Here is a 24,147-nt window from a genome sequence, read left to right as displayed (position 1 = left end):
GTTTATGATGTAAGTGAAAATGTTATTTGAAAAAATTTGGTATCCAAACAAACCTAGTGGCATTTTGTCATGTTTGTTTTATATACTTTTTATTTTGTTTTTGTGTTTATAGAGTTTTAAAACATTTTCCTTTTTCTTTTTTCGTAATCATTGATAGTTGGTGTATTCATCAACTAAGGCTCCGTTTGATAACACTGAATCTGAATTCTGAATTCTGAATTCTGAATACTGAATACTGAAATAATTAATTTGCTGAATTTTAAGCACTGAAAAGAGATATATGAATGTCTGAATCTTAATGCTGAATCTATTTATACTGCTTGATAAATATTCATAACTTAATGCTTAATAAGCTAAATTGTACAATTTTGCCCTTCTATCTTTTAATTCAAAAAGGAAATAAAACTTATGATTTAATTAGTTTAAAATTGTTAGGTATGAAAAAGACAATATTTATTTTTAAATCAAATTAATATAAAAGAAGAAATATATTATGCAAAACATTAAAAGAAACATTACAATCCAATAATTCATATAACATATAAATTCGACCTAAAAAATTTAGAAATGATTGTTTGAATAGAGAATATCAAATTGTTTTGTTTAATTAGATAAGGATTTTGAATAGAGAATATTAGGTTGTTTAATTAGATAAGGATTTTGAATGTAATTAACAAACAGGGATAGATTTGGTAGATAAGATAAAGTAATTGAAGTAAATCTCTTGATTCTTATCAAATTAAGCATTCAGTTACGATTCTTGTGCTAAAAAATATATATACAAATTCAGCACCACTTAATAAGTTCAGCAGGTAAATTTTTATTTATCAAACACCCAAAACCTCTTAATATCTGAATGAATTCAGTTCAGTACTTTTTTATGTTATCAAACAGGCACTAAGCTGAATTTGAACTTTAGTTCACAGCCTAGTAAATGAAAAGGGTTGTTATTAGTTTTGATAGTTGATTTCCACATATGAGTTTATGTACTTTACCATCAATTTATGCGAACCCTATTTAAGTTTCAGCCACAAATCTCACAGTTTGTTATCTAGCTACTAGTATAAATACCCGTGCTACGCACAGTAGATTACATTTTTGAAAAAAATTACAATCTATAGAGGAATTTAAAAATAGTAAAATGTTATAATCACGGGCACATGAAAGTATATTTAAAAAAAATGAAACTTTGTAACAATAATTCAATATATGATAAAAACATCTCCATTATTTATAAACTATCACTTTGATGAAGGTTGGATCCTGCAAAAAATAGAAATCTATATCATAAATTGAGCAACATAAGGGTCTAATTAAATATAATTGAATATTTAATTTGATAAATAAATGAAATACTTACAAACATTTTGCCTTCGATTTGATAATCTTCTACGAAGGCGTGAACATTCTTCACACCAATCAACTCTAAGTACGAACGCCAATATTGGGGGTTTAATTAATTCTGTTGATTTTTGTGGAGTTCATACTATAAATGAGAATGCACGATTTTTGCATGAATTAATGTGTTGGTCGAACAATGCACCTCCATTTTCCTGACAATTAAAAGCATACATAATTCAAAATTATCTTTTGTTTTAGACAGTTTGTAAATAATATTGTATAAAAATATATACATATAAATAATGTATACCTTTGTTTTTAAATCTCTAAGATAAAAAGCATCACAACGAAACATGAATCGTGCATGCCTGTCTTGAAGAGCGAGGTATAGGTTACCACTGAAATCTCTAACTTCTATGTTAACATTGTATCTGTTAAGAAGAAATTGTGATGTATGATGTAAAAAATTATATTAAAATTCAAAATATATGAAAATAATTACCTGACAATAGTGTCAACTACGTCATTACAATGGATACACATCATTTTTGCAAAATGAGATTGACATTGTTGTCCACAATTTTTGCATAACTCATGGAACATATTGTCTATGTTGATACTTTGAATGTAAGCAAGTATCCGAAAATATTTAATCTAAAACAATCCAAAGAATGTATAGATTACAATTATTAATTCGAAACTACATGTAGATACTTGTTCATTAGTTAATTAATTGAGAGGAATTGTACCGTAGATATAACTGTATATTCAGATATTCATATTCTCTTAGCATTTGATATCAACAATGCTTGGGACATTATAAAACTGCATGACCGCAACCACGTCACTAATTTCTGAGCACATTTATCATTCTCAAACCTGCAAATTTTTCAAATATATATTCGCAAGAGTATGAAATATTATTAATAATTTAATATTTTGGTATTTGTAAAACTTACCAACTGTGTAGGTATTGAGCAAAATCCAAGTAATAATTGACATACAATTTGCTTGCTCGAATAGTATAAAGTGACGGTCTTGCACAATGTGCTATATTGATTGATAAACTATAAAAATTAAATAAAATAAAGTGAAAATAAATTGAATTACCTTTATGGGAATCAGTAGTGGCATGACGACCATCTGACACGCGTGGGCTAATAAGGATACCAACAGCAAGTGGAAAAAGATCTTGCTCAATCTTATAATGGAATTGGATTGGAAGAGGTTTAATTGTAGTGGGAAGATGTGTGAGGAGAGTTAGTTGGAATTAACTTCTTGTTTAAGGGAACGTGGGAGTGTTTAGTTGGAGTTAATTTCTTGTTTGGGGAAAACGTGGGGTGTAATGTGCCCATGATATTTTTTACGAAATAAATTAAATGTAAAATACTATAAAAATAGAGTTGAGAGTGGGAAGGATTGTAAAGGCTTGTTGCTAAAAATCCCTTCTCAAATTTATATAGATATAGATTCTTACTTTTCTAATAATAACTTGCGTAAATTCATAAATACTCAAAACAAGTTACTAGTGACATGATTTGAAGATAAAATTGCAAAAAAAAAAAAAAAAATCTAGTTTTTGTGCTGCTCTAGCAAAAATATTAAAAGTAATCTATCCAACCCCTAAAATTTACCAACAATTCTTTAGGATGGATACAATGATTCTTTTTGTACCTTGAAGACACTTGGCAATCAATATTTGAGCTTAAAGGTAAACATTTTGCCTTAAATTAGTTAAATTGTCAAATGATCCAAAAGCATAATATTTGAGATACCTAATTTGACAATTAACCAAAATGCTTTGACAATTTTCAATCAAAGTGCTTGAATTTATGTATAATACATTATTTGAGTTTTTTAAAGGTTAAACTATTTTGGATTAAAATTATTATTTTTCTCATTGTAAAATAGGTTGCACACTACTGAGAGTTTTTATAAAGTAGTTAGAATATTTTATTTTTTAAAAATATTTTTCCAAACCAATTGGCACGAAAACCGTTGAAGTGCCTCTAAATTCAGTCAGTACTTAAAAATACCAAGTTAGCAAGTTCATACAAGTGAATACATTAATTTGGTCTGCCATTACAACTAATGAACCAAATTGGTTATGACTTTAAAGATAAATAAACAAATTGATCGCTTTCACTTGTTTTTTAACAGTTCAGAGTGATTCATGTGGGTGCTCTATTAATTCTCCTTAATATTTTGGCAAAAAATTTACATTTATCACTTTCGATGAAAATAAACGACTAGATTGATTAAAGTGATAATAGTTAAGGAACTACATTGGTTAAAACGAGTTTAATCTCATAATCAAGCCTAGCTACTATGTTGTAAGAACAACCTCTACTGTCCAACATGCCAAATTTCAGCATTGAGAGCCGCCTCTTACTCTTTGCTAATCAGATATTCCATGACAAATTTTACGAACTTGAAAACAAGTCATCCTAATGAATAGATACATATACTTACATACATTAACTCATTCTGATTAAGTATATGCTTTCTCAGAATTGTGGAGTAAATACCAAAACAAGAAAACAAGAATGCATCAAATGCGCTGCGGCTGCAATTTTGGCACTTGCACTTTGGTCACCCCGCCTGAAAGGCTTTTTGTTCTGTCGTTGCGATTACACCGGCATCAAATGTGCGGCATTAGCATTGAGAACCATCCAGCTATTAACTAATTTCAAGAACTACTAGTAATGGCAGGTGGAGATCCTCGTCTGTGTTTTATTCATCTATACTGTTTTCCATCGCAATTGACTCAATCTTTTACTTGTTATATAACTGAGAGGAAGTAGTGAAAGTATTTCTGTATTCACCTTCTTCTTTCTTTTAGCTATGGCAAATCTGTCTTACTGTCTTCCTCCAAATACACAGGTCCTTCCATTCATGAAATGTGCACTCAAGATTCAAGAAAAGACAGAGAAGAGCAGAGGTAGCACTAATGGTCCTTCCGTTCATGGAATGTGAACTTAAGAAAAGAAAATAGAGCAGATATAGCATTAGAACACAAGTCATGCTGAATTTAAGTTATGCACCTCAGCCAACTTGCTTCTTGAAAACTTGCGGTCAGGGGGGCACCAGCTACGGATGTTACTACTACTGAAACTCTTGCAGGCACCACTGACTGGTTTTGACTTCCAGAAATTTGTAAGCCTAACTTGCAGCCTCTTTAAAACCAATTACTTAAAAGCACGCTGGTGCTGACAAAGTGCTAAAAACCTTCATATGCTTCAAGTTAGTTCATCCCTAAACTATCTTCAAACAGCGCATATCAACTGAAAGGTTTATTCACGTGTTCGGAATATGGATGGAATAACAGAAACAGGATGAACACAAGTATTGTACGGTAGATACAAGAATTGTGAAGTAGATTTACCTATATTTGTTACAGCATTGTTTAGTTCAAACTATCTTGAAAGAGGACACTATGTCATTGTTTCTCTCCTAATCTGGAAGCTGATGATCTGCTCCTTCCACAAGTCTGCATCAAGATGCTTTTCAAAATATGTTATGTTCCCACTTGTACTCATAGCCAATGCGGAAGTACTTCTCGTACCATAACGTCCCTGTGCATAGAAAAATAAGCTAATGATTCTTTGAGTGCATTGAGATACATATGATCTCACAGATGCTTATTACGTAGAAAGATGTATTTCAAGGGTCATTCACGTGAACACAAGCAGGCATGGACAAAGAGAGAGAGAGAGAGAGAGAGAGGGGGGGGGGGGGAGGGAGGGAGGGAGGGAGTACCGTAGGCATATCAGCATCAACAAATATGGAACTCAAATGGTATTCCCACTCTGGGGGATAAATCTGAGGTAATTTGCTTTCATCATCTTTAGTTGTGTCATTCATTAATTTTTCAGACATCTCTTTTAAGGGGATCTCTCCTCCATATTTATCCATCAGATCCTTAAAGCTTTGCTCCAATCTTTGAGCCTGCAGTGATATAATGTTATAGCCAAATAAACATGCAAAATAGAATGTTCTTTGATTGACAGACTACGGAAATGACAATGCACATGAAAATTGCAAACAACTACAACCAAAAGACTAAAAGTAGAACACAAAACGCACCGAGGAAATCTCCTTATTCCATTGCCTTTTTGCCTGAAATTTCTAAAACCATTCAAAATCTTTGTCTTTTCCCCGTCAATCTCTTTATTTCCAAATCTCTTTCGAAATAAAACATATATATAGTGATAGCAAAAAATTTGGTTCACAGAATACTTTGCAAGTGTTACATCTACTTTCCTTGGACAGGAACACACGTCAATACTTCGTTCCCAAACCAAGCTTATTTTATGTATTAGAGAATGCCCTTAAAGATATTACTGCTTCTGTGTTTTATCTTTTTTTGTGACCTCACTGAAGAAATCAGGGATAATCCAATTCGAAATTGGAAAAAAAACCCTTGTACTATTGGCTTGAGGTGGAGAAGAATTTGCTCCAGAAAAGTTATAAATTTGGTAAAGATGTATCTCCTTAACTTTGGGTAGGAGAAAATGAAGCAAGAGTAACAAGCATCTATCTGAGATCATACAAACTACCTTAGGCCACGGGCTGTCAAGCTTTGCATTAGACAAGACGTGAATACCAGGTGAAACTTGTGTAGCAATAATGCCGCTGCCTTTTGGTCGGTTGGTTATGTACAGCATGGACATTGAACAAAGATCAGCAACAATCAAGTTAAACCCATTATAGAGAGTTGCTTCTTCAACTAGTTCATCAGCAAATTCTTCAGGACTTTTCTTGCTCTACAATGAGAAAGAGAGAACATAAAGCAACCAGCAGCTGTGGCTGAGAAAGCAGGAACTCTTCTTAAATCAACAAAAATACAACAAAATTTCATCGGAAGGGGATGAATAAATGAGAATCAATGTTATTATGTAGAAAGAAAAGTGCTTTCTGTAAATAAACTACAACCGAAGAAATACAGGCAAAAAAGCAAACAGGTGGAAGTACAAAGAGAGGAGTTGCACAGGGAGATAAAAGGAAGACAATTGTTAGGAGTACCTGAAGGAATCGAAGGGGAAGATAACCCCGGCTCTTTGGCTGTTGATGCGGAGAGGATGGGTGGACGAGTTCCCGTACATTGGTGAGAAAGGCCAGCCGTCCATCCTTGGAACAACAGAGCCAAGTGCCACCAGCGACGGCATCTCTTCCACCAAGGATGTGGGGATCATCCTGCCACCAGCCCAGAGGGATGGTGGGGCGATTGTGATATTCGTCCCGATTGAGAAGCAGGAGGAATGGATAGAATGGGTGCACTTTCCAAATGAATATGGCGATACACATGGATCGATGGAAGTGACCCTTGACAAGAGAGATCAGCAACTATTCCGCTAGGTGCCCAGCTGCTGCTGTTGCCACCTGCCCGATTTTCATTCGTTAGTTTGTTTCAATTTGAATTTATGCATTTCCTCCGTCCAATTGTTAATGTTGTGTTTTCATTTTATTGATGCATTGAAATAAGTGTCACCGTTCCAAATTTAACAAATACTTTTCAATCTTACCATTTGAAAAACCAACCTTTAAGACCCCAATATATATTTAACAATGAAATATTTTAAATTTAATTAATACATATGTAAATTCATATTTGTTACACACTAATATGTTACATTTATATTACACAGGTTAGTTGGTGTAAATCTTACTACTAATTCTAAATATGATGATTGAGAATTTGAGAGAATCCATCATTGATTTGTTATGCTGGAATAGCATAACTCAGTTAGAAAACACTAGTTTTATGTCCTTGCCTACAAACAACTAGAAATTAATTTATATTTTAGAATAAAATAGAGATTTAGACACTTGAATTTATATCCCGTGTTTGTGTTATATAGTGATTTATGCATTTAAATTTAACTAATAGATAATCATTAGATAACGTCAATCAAATTTATTAAAAATGAAAACAATTCAATAAGCTTAGAAAATAGCACATCTTGAAGTATTAAAAACCCTCTATAATATCTCAACTGCTGAATAAGTATATAGATAAATAGTACTTCCATTACATACCAACAAACAAATCTCTATCCGTATCTAGTTTGAACATATTATTCTTTAATTTCATGATCCCCATCCCCATCACCATCACCATCTCCATCTGCTGCCTCTTGCCTTTTGGTTTGTAGTACATAACAATTGGAATACCACATACTCAAAAACACATTCTTCTCCTAATAAGTATATGTGCATATACTTGATTCTGAAGCTCCTTTGCCATAATAAACTGGAGAATAGAACAAAGAAGCTACACCTAGACTCTAAAAATTGCTCTTCATTCCCCACCACAACACAACACAAAATTTCAGAGGAGTAACCACTTCCATACTTGGTTATTCAAGGACACTACTACATCTTTGGGTAAGAATGGGTTGTGTTTCTTGCCTATTCAGTCTAAGTTTAAGGAAATTAAGAAGACCCACAGTGATCAATGTCTTCAAGGCTTCAACTGTCCGCTAAGTGGAAAATAGAGACCAAGAGACCACAAGATCAACCCACCAAGGACAATATCAAGAAGATCGAGAGTGACCAAGACCAACCTACCAAGGACATTAAGAAGAAACCAGCCCAACCTACCAAGAACATTAAGCATAGGCACCAAGGACATTAACAGGAGCAAAGTCACAAAAGGTCTCCCCCCCCCCCCTCCCAACCCAAAAATAAACTGGACTTACATTGATTAATAACAACAAACTTATAAAGCGTGAAACACTGTATATTGGTAGTTACTGGTGACATGATTTGAAGATAAAATTGCAGAAGAGAACTATCTAGTTCTTGTGCTGCTCTAGTATAAAAATTAAAAGTAACTTATACAACTCCAGTTTATTAATCAATGAAAAAAAAATATTTGAGAATAGACACAATGATTCTTTTTGTTCCTTGAACACACCTAGCAATCACTATTTGAGCTTAAATATAAAGCATTTTGCCTGGAGGAAGTGATGGGTTAGGTGATTCCAGGGAGGAGTGTAAGTGACTAACACCAAAAAAAAAAAAAAAAAGGTAAAGCATTTTGCCTTAAAGTGGTTAAAATGTCATAAAAAGTACTGAATATCTAAAAGTGTAAAATAGGGGATGCCTAATATGACAATTAATCAACATCCTCCGATGATTTTCAAGCAAGGTGCTTGAATTTATGTTTAAAACTTTATTTGAGCTTTTTAAAGGTTAAATCATTTTGAATCAAAATTATTATTTTTCTCATTGTAAAACATATCGCACCATCATGGTGACTCTTAAAAAGTAGTTAGAATGTTTCATCATTTTTAATACTATTTTCAAACCAATTGTCACGAAAACAATTAAAGTGCCTCTAAATTGAGTTAGTACCTAAAATACCACGTTTGCAAGTTTCTATGAGGTAATACACTAAATTGGTTAGCCATTAAAACTAATGAACTAGATTCGTTATGACTTTAAAGTTAAAGAACCAAACTGGTCGCTTCCACTTGTTTTTTAACAATACAAGTGACTGCTCTATTAATTTGCCTTTTGATGAAAATTGGTCAAAAATTTTACATTTATCACTTTCGATAAAAATAAAGGACTAAATTGGTAGATAGTAATGGTTAAGGAATTACATTAGTTACTACCCAAAAGATAAAAAGGTCCAAAGTAATCATTTTTCCAAACTTTAAAAAAGTTTCTTAACCACCACTCACGCATGTTGTGCCCCATTTTCTAAAGAAAATTAAAAATAAAATGAAAAGCTTTTTTTTAAAAAATGAATTTCTTTTGGATTTTTTAAAAGCAAAATAGAAAAGAAAAATGAAAGAGGACGACCTACAATGGAATTGACAAATGTGACAGATTTGAGCTCACTAAAATCTAGAATAAAGGTTTTTTTAAAAAAAAAATTTGGAATCACCATCAACATTAAGTTTAGGTGGACTGAGTCACCTATAAAGTAATTTTTGACTTTTGAAATAAGAATCAAAACCCTTTAGTTAGACAATTCCAGATCTTTCAAATTTAAAAAAAAAAAAAAAAGAGTTTGAAAGCTACATTTCTAAGGTTAGTAGTTCAATGTTCTCAAACACCTCTCTACACCTTGTAAAACCGATTACCAGTTTAATCTCAATCGTCTGATTTTAAGGTCAAATGAGTTAATTTCAGCTAAACACGTAACATGTACTTAATTAACCTAAAATATCTAAACTAATAAAAATATGCATAACAGGTAAAAATAAAATATAACAAGCCGATTAATTCCAAAGCTTCCGTTGGAAAAAAAGTCATGAAATAACACTCTCTCACACGATCACATTCCACGATAATAATAAATATAATAAAAATTAAAGAAAGTAAAGAAAAATTAAAAATAAAAGTACAAGAATTACATACACCTAAGCCCCATACGAGTTGCATCACTTCTTAAAAAGAGAAATGAGAATTAATTACAACTGAACTTGAAAATTGAAATCCTAATTAAGCTAAACGCTAACTAGATAACGGCTAAGGACCTGATTGAAAATACCTAAAATCAAGTTCCGGCGTCATTACAAAGTCCTAAAATTTTGGTGATAAAATTACGAAGCAAGGGAAAACTGGGACTAAAGCTGAGAAATGAGAAAATTGTCATGTTCTCCAACGAACCAAGAACAACATGGCTGCCGCAGCTGGGCTACGTATTTCTTCAAAGGAAACTCACCAGAACCCGTCACTTCCGGCCAGCGTTGGACTGGCTGGAGTTGCCTCTCTCCCCCATCCCACACAATACACGCACAGAAGAATGAAGAAACAAAAAAAAATTCAACTACAAAAATCTCTCAATCCCTCTCTCCTTGCCGGCGAGCTCACAGTTCCAGCCAGCTTTCGACTAGCCGGAGATCGTCCCACATGCGCACAGATTCATCTATTCTTTTTCTTTGGCTCAAATTTTCGATGTGGAATTTTTACAAACACAAAAGGGGCCTAACAAAAATCAAGCTTTTCTCATATGATTGAAAAGTAATCAGGCCAGAAATTTTCAGGGTCGCATTAAATCCATACTCATTCAGACGACAATCATATTCCAACCAAAACCAATAGTTAAGAAAAGAAATTGAATCAAATGGAACACAAATAGCACACAATTTTCATGGGAACAACAGATAAGCAGAGAACAAAGTTTGAGAGACCTTTACAGTTTTTCGTTGGAGCTTTCAGAGGTGGCGGCGGATGGCTCCGGAAAAGATGACGGAAATTTCTTGATCCCCCGTTTCTCGATCTTTTTTGTTATTCCTGTTTTAGATAATGATTTCTGAAAAGGCAAAGCAAATGAAGGAAAGATTTTCGAGAAAAGTTTGGTAGTTGAAAATGCCTTCAGAAAACAAACTCCTACTCTCTGGTCCCCTCCTCTTTGTGCGATGACAAAACATGAGGAGCCTCGGGAGGTGTTATATATATAGTAATACTAGCTCGTGTGGGCCAAGTGGCAACTTGAGGTATGTGTCGAGAGGTGCTATGAAGTAATCGTAAACTGTTTGCGCTAGGCGGCAAAGGATAAGGAAGAAAAAAGCGGGGGCTGGATGTTTGATCGTCAAATTAATAATTTGTGAACGGTACAACGTCTTTGGAACATTTTGCAATTTTAAATGAATTATTTGTATATTATAATAGAGGTGTGATATATTATTGTTACTGCTTATGTAAACTCATGTATAATAATAACATCTATATTATAAAATTTTATAAATAATTCACAGAAAGTTACATTTCATTCAAAAAATATTATAAATAAGGAAGGAAAAACCTACTTCCACTTAAGAATTGAGAGAGGGGTTAAGCTTTCTCTCAATTGTCCTAGAGAGAATTTCTCTTCATTACACTATAATAAAACTAATTTAAATATTATTTTTATAAATTAACACCGTTCATAATATATTTAATTATTTGCGTAAAGTTGTACATTAAATTTCCTATAAATAGTCATAATAGTAATCTATGTGCGCTAGGCGGCAAAGGATAAGTAAGGAAAAAACTACTTGCCTCGTGAAGTGAAAGAGGTGTTAAGCTGTAATAGTACTAGTAATGTATGTGCACTAAGGAAAAAAACTATTCCCATTGGAAAGAATTGAGAGACTCCGTGTGCTCCAAGGATAAGGAAGGAAAAACCTACTTCTACTTAAGAATTGAGAGAGGGGTTAAGCTTCTCTCAATTGTCCTAGAGAGAATTTCTCTTCATTACACTATAATAAAATTAATTTAAATAAATTTTTTCAAAAATCAACACAGTTCATAATATATTGAATCACTTGTGTAAGTTATACATAAAATTTCATATAAAATTGACTAAATTTTGCCGTTTGATTACTCACTATATATTTTGTTACAATTTTGACTCATTTTTAACCATTCAGATGTTTGATATAAATTGAGTATCAAGATATTCTCAAAAGAATATCATTTTTTAGGATGTTAATCTAGAGAGTAAAAGGAAAATAATGACACAATCGAATGATTTTATAAAGTTATAAAAGTTTAAATATATTTAAATGCAGTGACCAATGGAGAGAAATTCAACCGAGAGCATCCTAACCCCCTTGGTGCTACACAAGACTAGTAGTAGTAATCTATGTTCATTGGGTGGCAAAGGATAAGAAAGTGGAGTGGGTTCTTTTGTGTAAGGGTGCAAGATGAAGTGAATTTTTTTGTCATTAATTGGAAAAGTTTGGAGTTTGATGGATTTTAAATGGGTGATTAAGGGTAGTGGTTACCAATGTTGTTAGACCTAGGCTGGACCAATTAGTTTTACCGGTCCAACCATGAACCAATCTTCTTCTCGAGTTAGTTTATAGTACAAAATCGTTTTGATTAAATATCAGCCAAAATTGTCAAAAATCGGTTAAATCAATAACCTGATTCAATTGGTTGACCCGATTCTCAAATTTTTCTTTCTTGTTTTTCTCAAATATAATTTGAGTTACCTAAATTGTAACACTTTCATTTATCAATAGGGATAAGGAAATGGCACCCACTTAATGTACCAAAATCACTCACGTTTTTGAATTATTTCTAAATCAAGATGTTTTTATCCTTATCATCTTAGTAATTTAGCATCAACGATTCCAACTTTATTAATTTGTTTTAATTTAGTTTTTCATGTAGTTTTTGAGAATAGACATATTTTAGCCATGAATTTGCCTTTTTATATATAATTATTAGGTGTATATTTAATTGCAAGTCTAATGTTTTTGGAACGTTTGGTATGATTGGTCGAATATAACTAAGAACTTAATTTCAATATTTTCAAAACTTATAAAAATATAAAATAATTATGACATCATGTTGATGTAAACGTATACATGTTCCATATGGTACATGATCAAAAATAATATAACATAACTAAGATCATATTTGAAAATTCAAAGAAGAACTTTAAATAGCATTTTAACAAAATTTGGTGCGCTTCTTAACTGTTGTCTAGATGTACTAAATTGTGACTAACAAAGCTATAAATTGCTGAAATTGTTGCCAATGATTAACATTGAGATGTCTACAAAACCACAAGAAGCATTTGTAGGATAGTCATTGTATATTTTTACAAAATGAAACCACAACGTTACCAAATAGTGCTGGAAAATCCTGGAAAGGATAATATGCCATGGCGGTCGAGTGTCGTGTGTAGTAATTCTCTGTGCGTGCGTAAATGGCAAGTTGGTCGGGTGAACTTTGCCATTGACGTGAGCATATTTGTATGTTTATATGGAATTTCCGTGCAAAAAGAGAGGCGGCCAGGTTGGTCAAATAGGGCAAGGGATGGAAAATTTTAGGCAAAATTATCAATTTGGTCCGTAACATTTTTGGAAAAACTTTTTTAGTCTCTCACATAGTCACATTTTCGGAAAAAACTTTTGCAGTCCCTTAGATATAAAAATTTTGCCTGTTTGTTCCCAGAGCTCATTTTTTGATCAATTTTCCAGCCAAAAAACACACACTTACCTCATGTACCTATAATTGTCAAGGCAAAATGGAAATAAAATTCTTTCCCTTCACAAAAAAAAAAAAAAAAAAAAAAGAGAACGCATGACCATCCTTCCCCCATTTTCAGCCACTAAAAGGCTATTTCTAATTCTAGGTAACCAAACCCCAATTCCCAACAGTAAACTTCAGCAAGTGCACTTTCACCATAACCCATGAAGAAAAGGCATAGGGATCAGATTGAATAAGGGTAAAATGCTATTTCTAATTCTAAGTAACCAAACCTTAATTCCCAACAATAAGCTTCAGCAAGCGCACCTTAACAAAAAGTGATGAAGAAAAGGCACAGGGATTATATTAAAAAAGGGTAAAAACGATTGAGAAGCTCAGATCAATTACCACACATGATAAAATATTGTCTAAATAGTGTAATATCGTGATTTGTTGCATATATATTAATATTATAAGGCTATATATATTATTTGTGAAATTGCTGAAAATTTTTGTTGTGGGAAATTGGGGTTTGGTGGCTAAGAATTAGAAATAGAGTTTGGTGGAAGAAAATTGAGAGAAAGGGAAAGTCATCTGCTCTTTTCTGAAGGGAAACAAATTTTGTTCCGTTTTGCCTTTGAAATTATGGGAGTTAGGCATGTGTTTTTTGGCTAGAAAACTGAGCGAAAATGAGCTTTGGGATCAAACACGTAAAATTTTTTACATCTAAGAGATTATTTTAGCTAATTTTAAATGTGAGGAACTAAAAAGTATTTTCTAAAAATATGATGGACCAATTTGGCAATTTTTGGAATACCAAGGCATGCGCGGTGGTTAGTTCAAAACCAATGGGAGAACTCTATATGCACATATAGAGGTCCCACTTGACTCCATATGCACATGCAAGTAGACCTCACTTGGTATATCTATATCTATGTGTTTTGAATAATTTATTGATGGGTATTTCTTCCTTTTTTTTAATTTGCCTCTATGCTCTTAAGACAATTTGTCTACATATTATTAATGTTTATAATTTAACTACAATTTGAACTTTATTCAGTGATCTTCTATTCTAATACTAACACTAATACAAACACTAATCATCGGATTAATTGTTTGTTGTTTATGTAGTATGCAGTATTGATCACACGTGCGCACACATCTACTGGTACAAAGAGTGTCTCATACAAATTAATAAACAACTGCACAAAAGGTACCTCTCGAAAAAATGACCGTCCTTGTGCTTTCTATTTCTCAATGGTTGGAATAGGTTAAGAATTTTTGTCTCCAAGGGATCATACATGACTTGGATGGAATTTTGTAAAATTGAAGAAATCTCATTATGATGAAGTATTGACAGGTTGGAAAACTCTAGGTCCTCTCAAACATTGACAATTACTTATGTTCCTGCTAGAATATCACACCCCATTACTTTGATGTCTCAAGTTCATCCTCGAGGATTGTGAACAGTGAGTGCATGAAACCTTTATAGTTGGAATTGTAAAGACTCTTTATACACATAATAATATGTTTTCTTTTTGTCTTTTTTTTTTTTAAAGAAAAGTATTGTAATTGGAAAATCAAGGTCCAGTTGCTGACATTTTCATCGAAACGATTTTCAGGTTCCAAACACCTATGCGTGAGCTTCTTATACATATCTATGTTTTTCACCTTAATTTGCATTCATTTTTAATTTTTTATTGATTTGTTGGTTTTTTTGTGACCTTTTTTCATATTCTGTGTCGGGTTTTTCTGCCTTTTTTTTTGTTTTGGTTAATCGTGTTATGTTACTTGAAAATGATGAGGCAGTAAAAATCAAATTTTCCTATCTGAATTCGATATTTTTTTTAATACGTGAATTCAAAAGAATTATTTCTTTTTTGTTGTGACAATTTTAGGCCCCATTTTGCCATACAAACAGAATGATTTCTTCTGGATGACTTGGAGACAGCATTAAGGTTGTATCGTTAGTAGCACAAACAAAATTCAACTGTTTACCCCAGAAAATGTTTCAATATTTGAATGATTGCTTAGTGGTCACGTTAGCCCTATAATGAAAAATTAGAAAGAAATGCTGCCAAGTACAAAAATAAGGGAAAAATTTCCCATGGGGGAGGGATGGGTTGGATGATACCCCGGGGGTGTAAGCAAGAGATCTCAAGTTCGAATCTTCCTGCTTACACTAAAAAAAAAAAGGAAAAAATTCCCCATGATGGGCTCAAACTTGAAGAAAGAAAACACATTTATTTCAATAAAACAAAAGATGTTGAAGACCATATTTTGAGAGTTATAATGGCCTTACATTTATATGGATATATTCTGAATAGTGAATTATAAATGAGTCTTAATATTTTCAAAGCAAAAGCTAGAAGATGTAAAATGTTGAACAATAAAGGGCTGGAATTTTAAAGCAAGCCTATGAAATTAAAAGCAGTTCGATAACTACTGTTTCAGAATGATGGTCGAAACTGCACATTATGCATACTTCATCTTAGCAATAAATTTTGTATATATTATCTGTTCATTGTCATTGTTCTTTAGATAAGGGTAATTGGATAATAAATTAACAAACTAAAGACGTGTCAAAAAAAATCTTAATCGTAGTGGCTGCTAATTGATGTCCTATTACCTTTCATGACCTACATACTTTTGGTAATTAGAAATCCTACACTATATACTGCATGAATGGCCAACCCTATGTATGGTTTCAATCAATTTTATTTTGACAAGACATTTTTGTGCATGTATGTATGGTTGTTCATGAAACTGGTTAGCTAATTCCAATCTTTAAATATAGTGTCATGGCTAAATCTCATTAGTCAAGAAAGTTGCAGAACATTTGGTCAAATGGAGCACATGTTGAGAGGCAAGAGATAAAGAAAATAGATTTTTTTTTTTTAAAAAAGTAGTTATTGAGTTGTAAGAATTATAAAATGTATACTGTAATATTTCCTGTGATTTATCATAGATAGAATGAGAATGTATAGATTGAAATCTATGAAAACCAACTATGTGAATTTGTCTACTAAAGAACAACAATTGCAGAATAAAAAAAATTATAGAAGCGTCAAAGAAAAGTAAACTTGCCCAAAAGCCAATCCAGATTGTTGAGGAACATGTGAAGCAAAATGAAACCCATGCTCAAATGAAGAAAAGTCAATATGCCAAATTTAGTGAGTCACAAAAAAAGGAATATGCAGCAAATATCAACGATAAGAGAGAGCAAAGAATCAATTCGAATCTTACTGCTGTGGAATCAATGATTCCAATATGTAACTAAAAATTTTTACTTAAAGCACAAATGGTTCCATGGCAGACTACAAGTACAGAGCTATTTTTGAAAATGTTATATAGTTTACAAATTTAAATTCATTATGCTCTTATTGTGATTTATAATTTAAATTCATTATGCCATAACTACAAGAATTGCTTGATTTATCCAATTCCCAATCAGAAGAATTTCTACATCATGTTCGAGCATATAACTCTATTTTCTCCTTTACATCATTTGGAGTAAAGTTAGATAAGCATCTTGCATCCAGTAAGAGTGGTGTTTACATGTTTCGGTTGCAAAAGACAAGTTTATTATGATCTTTCTGGCCTAATGCCTAATGAGAATAGCCCTGAATATTTTCAGCTATATTTTCATGATATTGCACATGAGTTTGAAAATAGAATGTATACAATACTAGATGGAAAATTAAATAAAGCAACAATGACGGAAGTTAATGAGCATTTTAGAAGAAAGTCCTTATTAAAGTTTTTCAAAAGATTGAAAAACTCACCCATACAGGAAGCATTCTACAAAATAAAATTCATGAAAGACTCATCATTGCCCTTTCAGGCCTTAAGAAACATCTACCGAGGTACAATCCATACATCCGTACAGGAAACCAAATCAACTTAAATGATTCATTAAACATATAGACTAAGGGCGAACGCTCGGTATCCACGTCGGACGTGGTCGTCCTCCACGTGGCGGCATGGGATTCGTTTGATGCTGGTGTGGAGCGAATGCGTTGGTTGGCAACTGTTGTTGCTGCACCGGATCATTCCTCCCGCCGTGTGCCTGGCACTTTTTTTTTTTGTTTTCCCCCCACCCCCACTGTTTTCTTCTCTTTTCTTCTTTTTTCTGCTCAGTGGGCGGCTGGCTGAGCTCGTCCGTGACCCCTCTGCCACTTCGCCAGTCTCCACTATACCGACTCCACCCACTCGAAGCTTTTGCTCCTTGTGCGCTCTTCTTTGCACTCCACAAGTTTTACCTGCTCCTGCACTCAATTTCCCCCTCCTCTCAGCCTGCCCTTACACGTCTTCCACCCTGGAAGACCCATCTTTTGTTGGTCCTGTTTGTCTGCATCCGTTAGGTAGCCCCCGTCAGTCACCTCTCTGACCTCCTCCGGCACTCAATTTCCCCCTCCTCTCAGCCTGCCCTTACACGTCTTCCACCTTTGAAGACCCGTCTTTCGTTGGCCCTGTTTGCCTGCATCCGTTAGGTTGCCCCTGTCAGTCACCTCTTTGCTTGCTGACCAAGCTCGTGTCTACCGGCTCCATCCTACTTCTGTCCTCCTTTTTCTTTCTTCCTCGACCACATATTCTCTTTTGTTTCGTTCATTCAGCTCCAAAGTTTATCTTCCACGCCCCGCATTTTACCAATTTTTCCCCCTCTTCGCTTGTACTCTTTTTTATTTTTCTCCACTACATCGCTTTGCCCACGCATCTCTTCCCCTCTCTCCCCATCCTACGCCTGCATCACCTCTGCCTTTACTGTTCCTCTCTGTCCCCTTACACGCCTTCTCCTCCTACTGTCTCGTCCTGCCTGCTGACGGATTAGGTTGCTGCAATGATGACCCATGTAGCTGCTTCTCGTTACCTCTCCCCGCGATTAGCCATTTGTTCTTCCGTTCCTGTTTTCCTGCTGCTGCTTCTCCTCCCTCCTTCCCATTTCGCTGCGCCAGGTAATTTCTCCTCCTCTTTTTTTCGCTTGCTTTTATCCCCTTTTCTATTTTCCTTCCATGTCGTCCTCTACCTCGCCCTCTGATAGCCGGTTTGTCTTATGCATTTTTGTTTTCCGCGCGATGTTTGTTCATTGCACCTCCGGCCAATTAAAGCCTCTCTCTTGAAGGAACCCCCCTTCTCAGTGTGTGCCCCCCCTCCCCCCAAATTCCTCTTGTATTTTACTTTAGCGCTATCCGATCGATTTTGTCCCCCAAATTACTGTTTGCACCTAATTCTCAGTCTTCCGTACGGTTTATTTTCTGCACTTTGTTTATTTACATGCGCCTTCTTTTCCTTATGCAGGCCCGTTTCAGCTGCTTCGTCTATTTACCTTGTTCTTCTGCTTTCGCCTGCCTGTTGCTTCAGGTAATTTCCTTTCCGTTCAGCTGCTCCTGTTTGGTTTTTAAATTTATCCTTATTGTTGTTGTTATCGGTTGCTTCTTTGTTTGCTCCAACCTCTCCCCCCTCCTCCGGCACTCAATTTCCCCCTCCTCTCAGCCTGCCCTTACACGTCTTTCACCTTTGAAGACCCGTCTTTCGTTGGTCCTGTTTGCCTGCATCCGTTAGGTTGCCCCTATCAGTCACCTCTCGTGTCTACCGGCTCCATCCTGCTTCTGTCCCCCTTTTTCTTTCTTCCTCGACCACAGATTTCCTTTTGTTTCGTTCATTCAGCTCCAAAGTTTATCTTCCACGCCCTGCATTTTACCAATTTTTTTCCCCCTCTTCGCTTGTACTCTTTTTTATTTTTCCCCACTACATCGCTTTGCCCACGCATCTCTTCCCCTCTCTCCCCAGCCTACGCCTACATCGCCTCTGCCTTTACTGTTCCTCTCTGTCCCCTTACACGCTTCTCCTCCTGCTATCTCGTCCTGCCTGCTGACGGATTAGGTTGCTGCAATGATGACCCATGTAGCTGCTTCTCGTTACCTCTCCCCGCAATTAGCCATTTGTTCTTCCGTTCCTGTTTTCCTGCTGCTGCTTCTCCTTCCTCCTTCCCATTTCGCTGCGCCAGATAACTTCTCCTCCTCTTTTTTTCGCCTGCTTTTATCCCCTTTTCTAATTAGAACTCGCTCATTTTACCTCCTGTTTTGTCCTATCAGATTTATCTTGTATAGCATACACCTGCCTGTGCCTTTGCAATCCATGCCTTCCGCCTATTTGTTCTCCGTATCAAACTCCAGTTTAAAAGCCCTGTTTATGTCGTTTGAAAAATTGCCTGTTTTTCATTACAAGGAGGAAGCTTTCATATTGTTATTGTCAGCTGTCAACTCTGTTTTATTCTGTATCATGCTTAACTCTTGAACCTTGTCACTTTTTTCGAAAAAAAAAACTGGTTACTCGCTGTTGCAAACAACCGCCCTGCCTCCTCCTACTAATCATCATTCCCATTAGCCATGTCTGTATACTTCTATCTTCTTTTTAGATATTTCCAGGTAGGAATCTTCAGCATGTGCCTTCCAGATTATCTCGGCTAGAAAATATTCCGACCCAGTCTGTTATTCTTCCTCCTACTCCAAATTGTGAACACTGTGGTGACAAACGCTTCCATTTAGAACCTCCTTCTTTTTGTTGCTCTGAGGGTGAAATCTCTGTTGTTGCTTCTGCTATACCTTATGCTCTTAAGCGTCTATTCATTGGTAATGATGAGGAATACGAGCACTTTAGGAAGAACTCCCGTACATATAATAATAATGTGGCATTCACGTCTTATGGTGCTAAGTATGACCGTGAATTGACAAAAAATACAAAAGGGGTTTATACATTTCGCGTCCAGGGCCAGGTGTATCACTTCTTGAATGGTCTAATCTCTCCGTCTAATAAATCGTCAGGGGTTCAGTTATATTTTTTTGACACTGATGAAGAGCTCGCAAACAGAGTTCAAAATTCTGATAAGCTGCTGTCGCGCCCCATTTTTTGAATAAATAAATAAATGGTTTAAAAATGCATTTTTTGATTCAATTTGTGATTGAAAAATGAATTGTGGTTTAAAAGAAAAAATGGGTCTAAATAGGGGTTTGAGAATGCGACGATTTGACCCAAAACTATAGTTTAAAAAGGGTTTTTTGAAACAAAATACGGAGTCGCCACTTGGTAATGAGTTAAGGTGTACCAAGTCACCTAAAATGAATTTTTAAAGAAAATAGGTAAAAAATAGTAAGAAACCCCTTTTAAACGACTCCTAATCCACGTAAACCAAAGAAAAAGGTTCGGGAGTCACATTTGACAAAGGGGAAGGCAAGGATGAAATCCAAGGCACCCCTTTGACCTAGCCAAGGCTAGTTGCATGATTTAATCAAAGATTTTCTTGTTTTAATCAAAGAATTTATTACATTTGGATGCACTACATGAATGCAAACCCTAGACCTAGGGGTATTGGGGGAAATTTCTCTTCAACGGTTGAGTGGTGCCAATCACATTAATTGTGAGGCCCAATAACGATCCTTTGAAGAAGTCACGAATAATGCGAGTGGGATGCAAATGAATGGAATGCATGTATGCAATGTGAGGACATGAGTTTGAAAAAGTAATAAAAGACAAGAATGTATAAGTAAAAATGTGCACGTGAGTGAGCAAGGTACGGTATGTGAAATGATAATATGAAGTGTATGTGTGCAAGTGATGATAAAAGTGTTTGTGTGCAAGTGAAAATATAAAAGTGCGCGTGTGCCAAATGGGAGGAAAAGAAGAAAGTGTGATGAGGGTATAAATGGTAGAGTGGATGCATGAACCTAGGGAATTCATGCATATTGGGTACGGGGAGACCTAAATCGTGACTCAATTTGCCCTCTTATAGAGGGAATACAAGCGTGCTAAGGCTTAGAAAAAGCCACACTCGTCTATATTCCATATTTAAGGGGACTCTCAAGCAAATGAACCCTATAACTAGCATGAAATGCAAAAATCCTAAAATGGAGGGAAAAGGGGTTCGAGGGGCATGCAAAATGATAAAACTAAAAAAGAATGCATGACATGTAATGAACATGCAAACATGTACTAACGAGGGGAAATCCCTAAGGGTCTAGCGTTGGACTAGCCCATTCTATGAATTCCGACTAGCGTTGGACTAGTGGAAACGTACATTCATCCATCATATTCATTCAGGCTATGGAAAGCGAGTAGACATGCCAAACACTTATAAACACATAGCACATAACATTTAGCATGCTCGACTAGATGCGAGGCCCTAACAAAGCAAATTAACACGTAGTAACTAAGCATGCATGACACATAAGACAATTAAAACCCTAACTATTACATTTGCTAGCTAGGCACATGACTTCGATAGGTCTTCGTTGAATGCTCCTCCAAGCCCTATCTATTACATTAGGGAGACCCTACTACAATCTAAAAGGGGGAAAAGGAATAAAATAATTAAATCCCTAACTATTACAAGCCAAGAGGTGTACACATACCCCATAAAGAATAACTTAAATAAAAAACAAAAGTAAATGACATAAATAAAAGAAATTAAAGAAAGGCAAAGAAAGCAAAGTAGACATGCATATTCTCACGTAGCACGTTGATTCACATAGGAAAAATAAAATCAAAGAGATAGAGGTTACCTCCCTTGAATTGGGGTCCAATGAAATGAAATCAACTATTTATCCTCCAAAATACAAAGAAAAGGTCAAGGCACCAATTTATTTGGCAAATAATCACAAAGGATAAAAATAAGCATGAATTTGAATCAATTAAATCATGTCAGCAACCCACATGTAAGAAGTCAAAAGAAAAGAGGACTTGATTGCAAAAATTAACAAAGCTTTGGGGTCAAAATTAAAGAAAAATAAAATTCAAGGGCCTATTTGCAATTAAGTTAAGGACCCAATTGAAAGCAGTTGAAAATGTCTAGGGCCACAGCGAAATTAAAGAAAAGTACAGGGACTGATTTGCAAATTCGTCCTCTGGTTTCCTAATGGATCAAGCCACTGGGCCATTTTATTTATTTACTTGGGCCAAAGCCTTCCTAGCCCAATCGAAACCCAAGCAAAAAAAGATGGACTAGTCTACTATTCTGACCCCAAGAATGATCCAACCAAACTGATGGGATTTAACCCTTTAGCCCAACAGGAGTCCGAAACAAAAGAATGGGCCAGCCTATTGTTATGACCCCAAAACTTCCAACAAATCTGGTGGGCTTCTACTTCCTAAGCCCAAGCCAGAGACCCAAACAGATTTATCAAACCCAATTCTCAATCCCAATCAAACAAATTTATCCAAAAAAAACTCAAACCCATAAAACTAAAACCAACATGATTAGCAAAACAACTAAATTATCAAGTCATCATAATGATAAAAAACAAAAATTAATCTAACTGAAAGACTTCTTATGCATATTAAGAGTTAATTTAAATCTAAAGAAAGAACGAGCTCATTTTCCCAATTTTTGGGCCACATCAGAATAAGGGACACATGAGAGGTTCAAACAAAACTAAAGTAGGGACCTAATCGAAGGACTTATGAGGGTTTTGGGGTCGAATTATGAAGTTCTGGAAGCCTTGGGGTTAAATTACAAAGAAGGAGAAATAAAGAGTCGGGAATTGCAACTTTGGAGAAATCATCATCTTCCTCACCGAGCTACATCAATCAACATTACCGTTCTTTTCAATCAGCTAAACCAGAGATTTAGTTTTAGTTGCAATCATTCCAACAGACAACAAAATTTCCCCAAAACACTAGCTCGGATTCATATGACAGGAAATAAAAGGAAACAGCAAAAATGTAAAACGGCAATGCATCAAAAGTTCTCAAAATATGAGGAAAGGGATTGGCCGGCTTAGCCGTTTTCTTCACATGGAGATGCAGACAAGTTATCTTGCAATTAAAATTCTCAGTTGGGCATTTCGCCGAACAGGTTACGGGCATTAAAGATTTCACTACTTTTTTGTTCCATTGGAGCTATAATTGGCCTCAAAATTATCAACAACAACAAGGATTCTTGCCCAGTCAACATACGAAGCATATGTATTTCAAAAAAACATGAACAATCAGCACCAAAATTGAAACAAAATGCTCCCAGCAAACCATTTCAATAACTTGACCGAAACTGAAATTTAAAGAGGGAAGAAAAAACTTACGGTGCTCTTGCTTGGTGAAATTTGTGGACGACGGCAGATTCCAGCGGTGTGCTTTAATTATAGCATCCAACCCAAACCCATCTCCTTCTTCGACATATCTCTCAAATTCTGGGATTCAGGACCATTCACGTTTCCTCGGCGAGGCCTTGCTGATAGCAGTGGCCAGGGACGGGGGGGTTGGCAGTGGCGGATTCCGGCGATGGCAGCTCCGGGTGGCAGTGGTTCCAGCTCTTCCTCTGTTTCTCTGGTCCCTTGCCCGCAGCCTTCTGTCCTCGTGTCCTCTGTTCTCAGCTCTTCCTTTCGTTTTGCTTACCCACCGGTTCCCTCCTTTTTGTTTCGGATTCATCCGAGAACTTCCCCAATTTTTCCAGATTTCTTCCCCTCTGTTTTTCTCCTCTAGTTGCTCCTGCCTTGCTCTGTTTTTCGTTGCTTTGCCGAAACTCCTCCCCCCATTTCTTCCGCTGCCTTCTGGTTTTTCTTCTCTGATTTTTCCTTGCTTGCCTCTTTAGCCGGCTCCCTATTCTGATTGTTCCCCCTCTTCGCGGTTTTCCTTTTCTCTCTGGTTTGTTGTCTTCCCCTTTCAACCGAAGCCCCCTTCTCTGTTTTTTCTTTTTGCTCCCCTCTTTAGCCGAATCCTCTCCCCTGTTTTTCTTGCTCTCGTTGAAAACCTCCCCCCTTTTTCTGTTTTTCTCTCATCCGTGGCCTCTTTTCTTTTTTTTCCTTCCAATTCTCAAACCTCCCTTCTAAGTTAAACAAGTGTCCTCCTAAATGTTGTGTTGTCAATTAAACAAAAGGGACACTTGTCCCTCAA

General features: G+C 35.4%; 1 protein-coding gene across 1 annotated transcript; it reads right to left on the bottom strand.

The window, feature by feature from the left end:
- Positions 1 to 4,619: 4,619 nt before the first annotated feature.
- On the bottom strand, positions 4,620 to 10,741 carry LOC113719508 (uncharacterized). Its single transcript, XM_027244726.2, has 5 exons — positions 10,491 to 10,741; positions 6,367 to 6,723; positions 5,901 to 6,107; positions 5,101 to 5,289; positions 4,620 to 4,916 (listed from the first exon to the last, which is right to left on the bottom strand). The coding sequence occupies exons 2-5, from the start codon at positions 6,646 to 6,648 to the stop codon at positions 4,776 to 4,778; spliced, it is 819 nt and encodes a 272-aa protein (XP_027100527.1). The 5' UTR covers positions 6,649 to 6,723; positions 10,491 to 10,741; the 3' UTR covers positions 4,620 to 4,775.
- Between the last annotated feature and the right edge of the window lie 13,406 nt (positions 10,742 to 24,147).

The sequence above is a fragment of the Coffea arabica genome, chromosome 11e, assembly GCF_036785885.1.
Source record: "Coffea arabica cultivar ET-39 chromosome 11e, Coffea Arabica ET-39 HiFi, whole genome shotgun sequence".
Classification (NCBI taxonomy): domain Eukaryota; kingdom Viridiplantae; phylum Streptophyta; class Magnoliopsida; order Gentianales; family Rubiaceae; genus Coffea; species Coffea arabica.
The sequence above is the reverse complement of the archived record's forward strand: the minus strand, read 5'-3'. Positions and strand labels throughout refer to the sequence as shown.

Coding starts and splice junctions, on each gene's coding strand:
- LOC113719508 (XM_027244726.2), bottom strand. CDS start 6,648: ATGTGTATCGCCATATTCATTTGGAAAGTGCACCCATTCTATCCATTC. Junction 6,108..6,366: donor TTCCCCTTCGATTCCTTCAG/GTACTCCTAACA, acceptor TTCTCATTGTAG/AGCAAGAAAAGTCCTGAAGA. Junction 5,290..5,900: donor TTGACAGCCCGTGGCCTAAG/GTAGTTTGTATG, acceptor ATATCACTGCAG/GCTCAAAGATTGGAGCAAAG.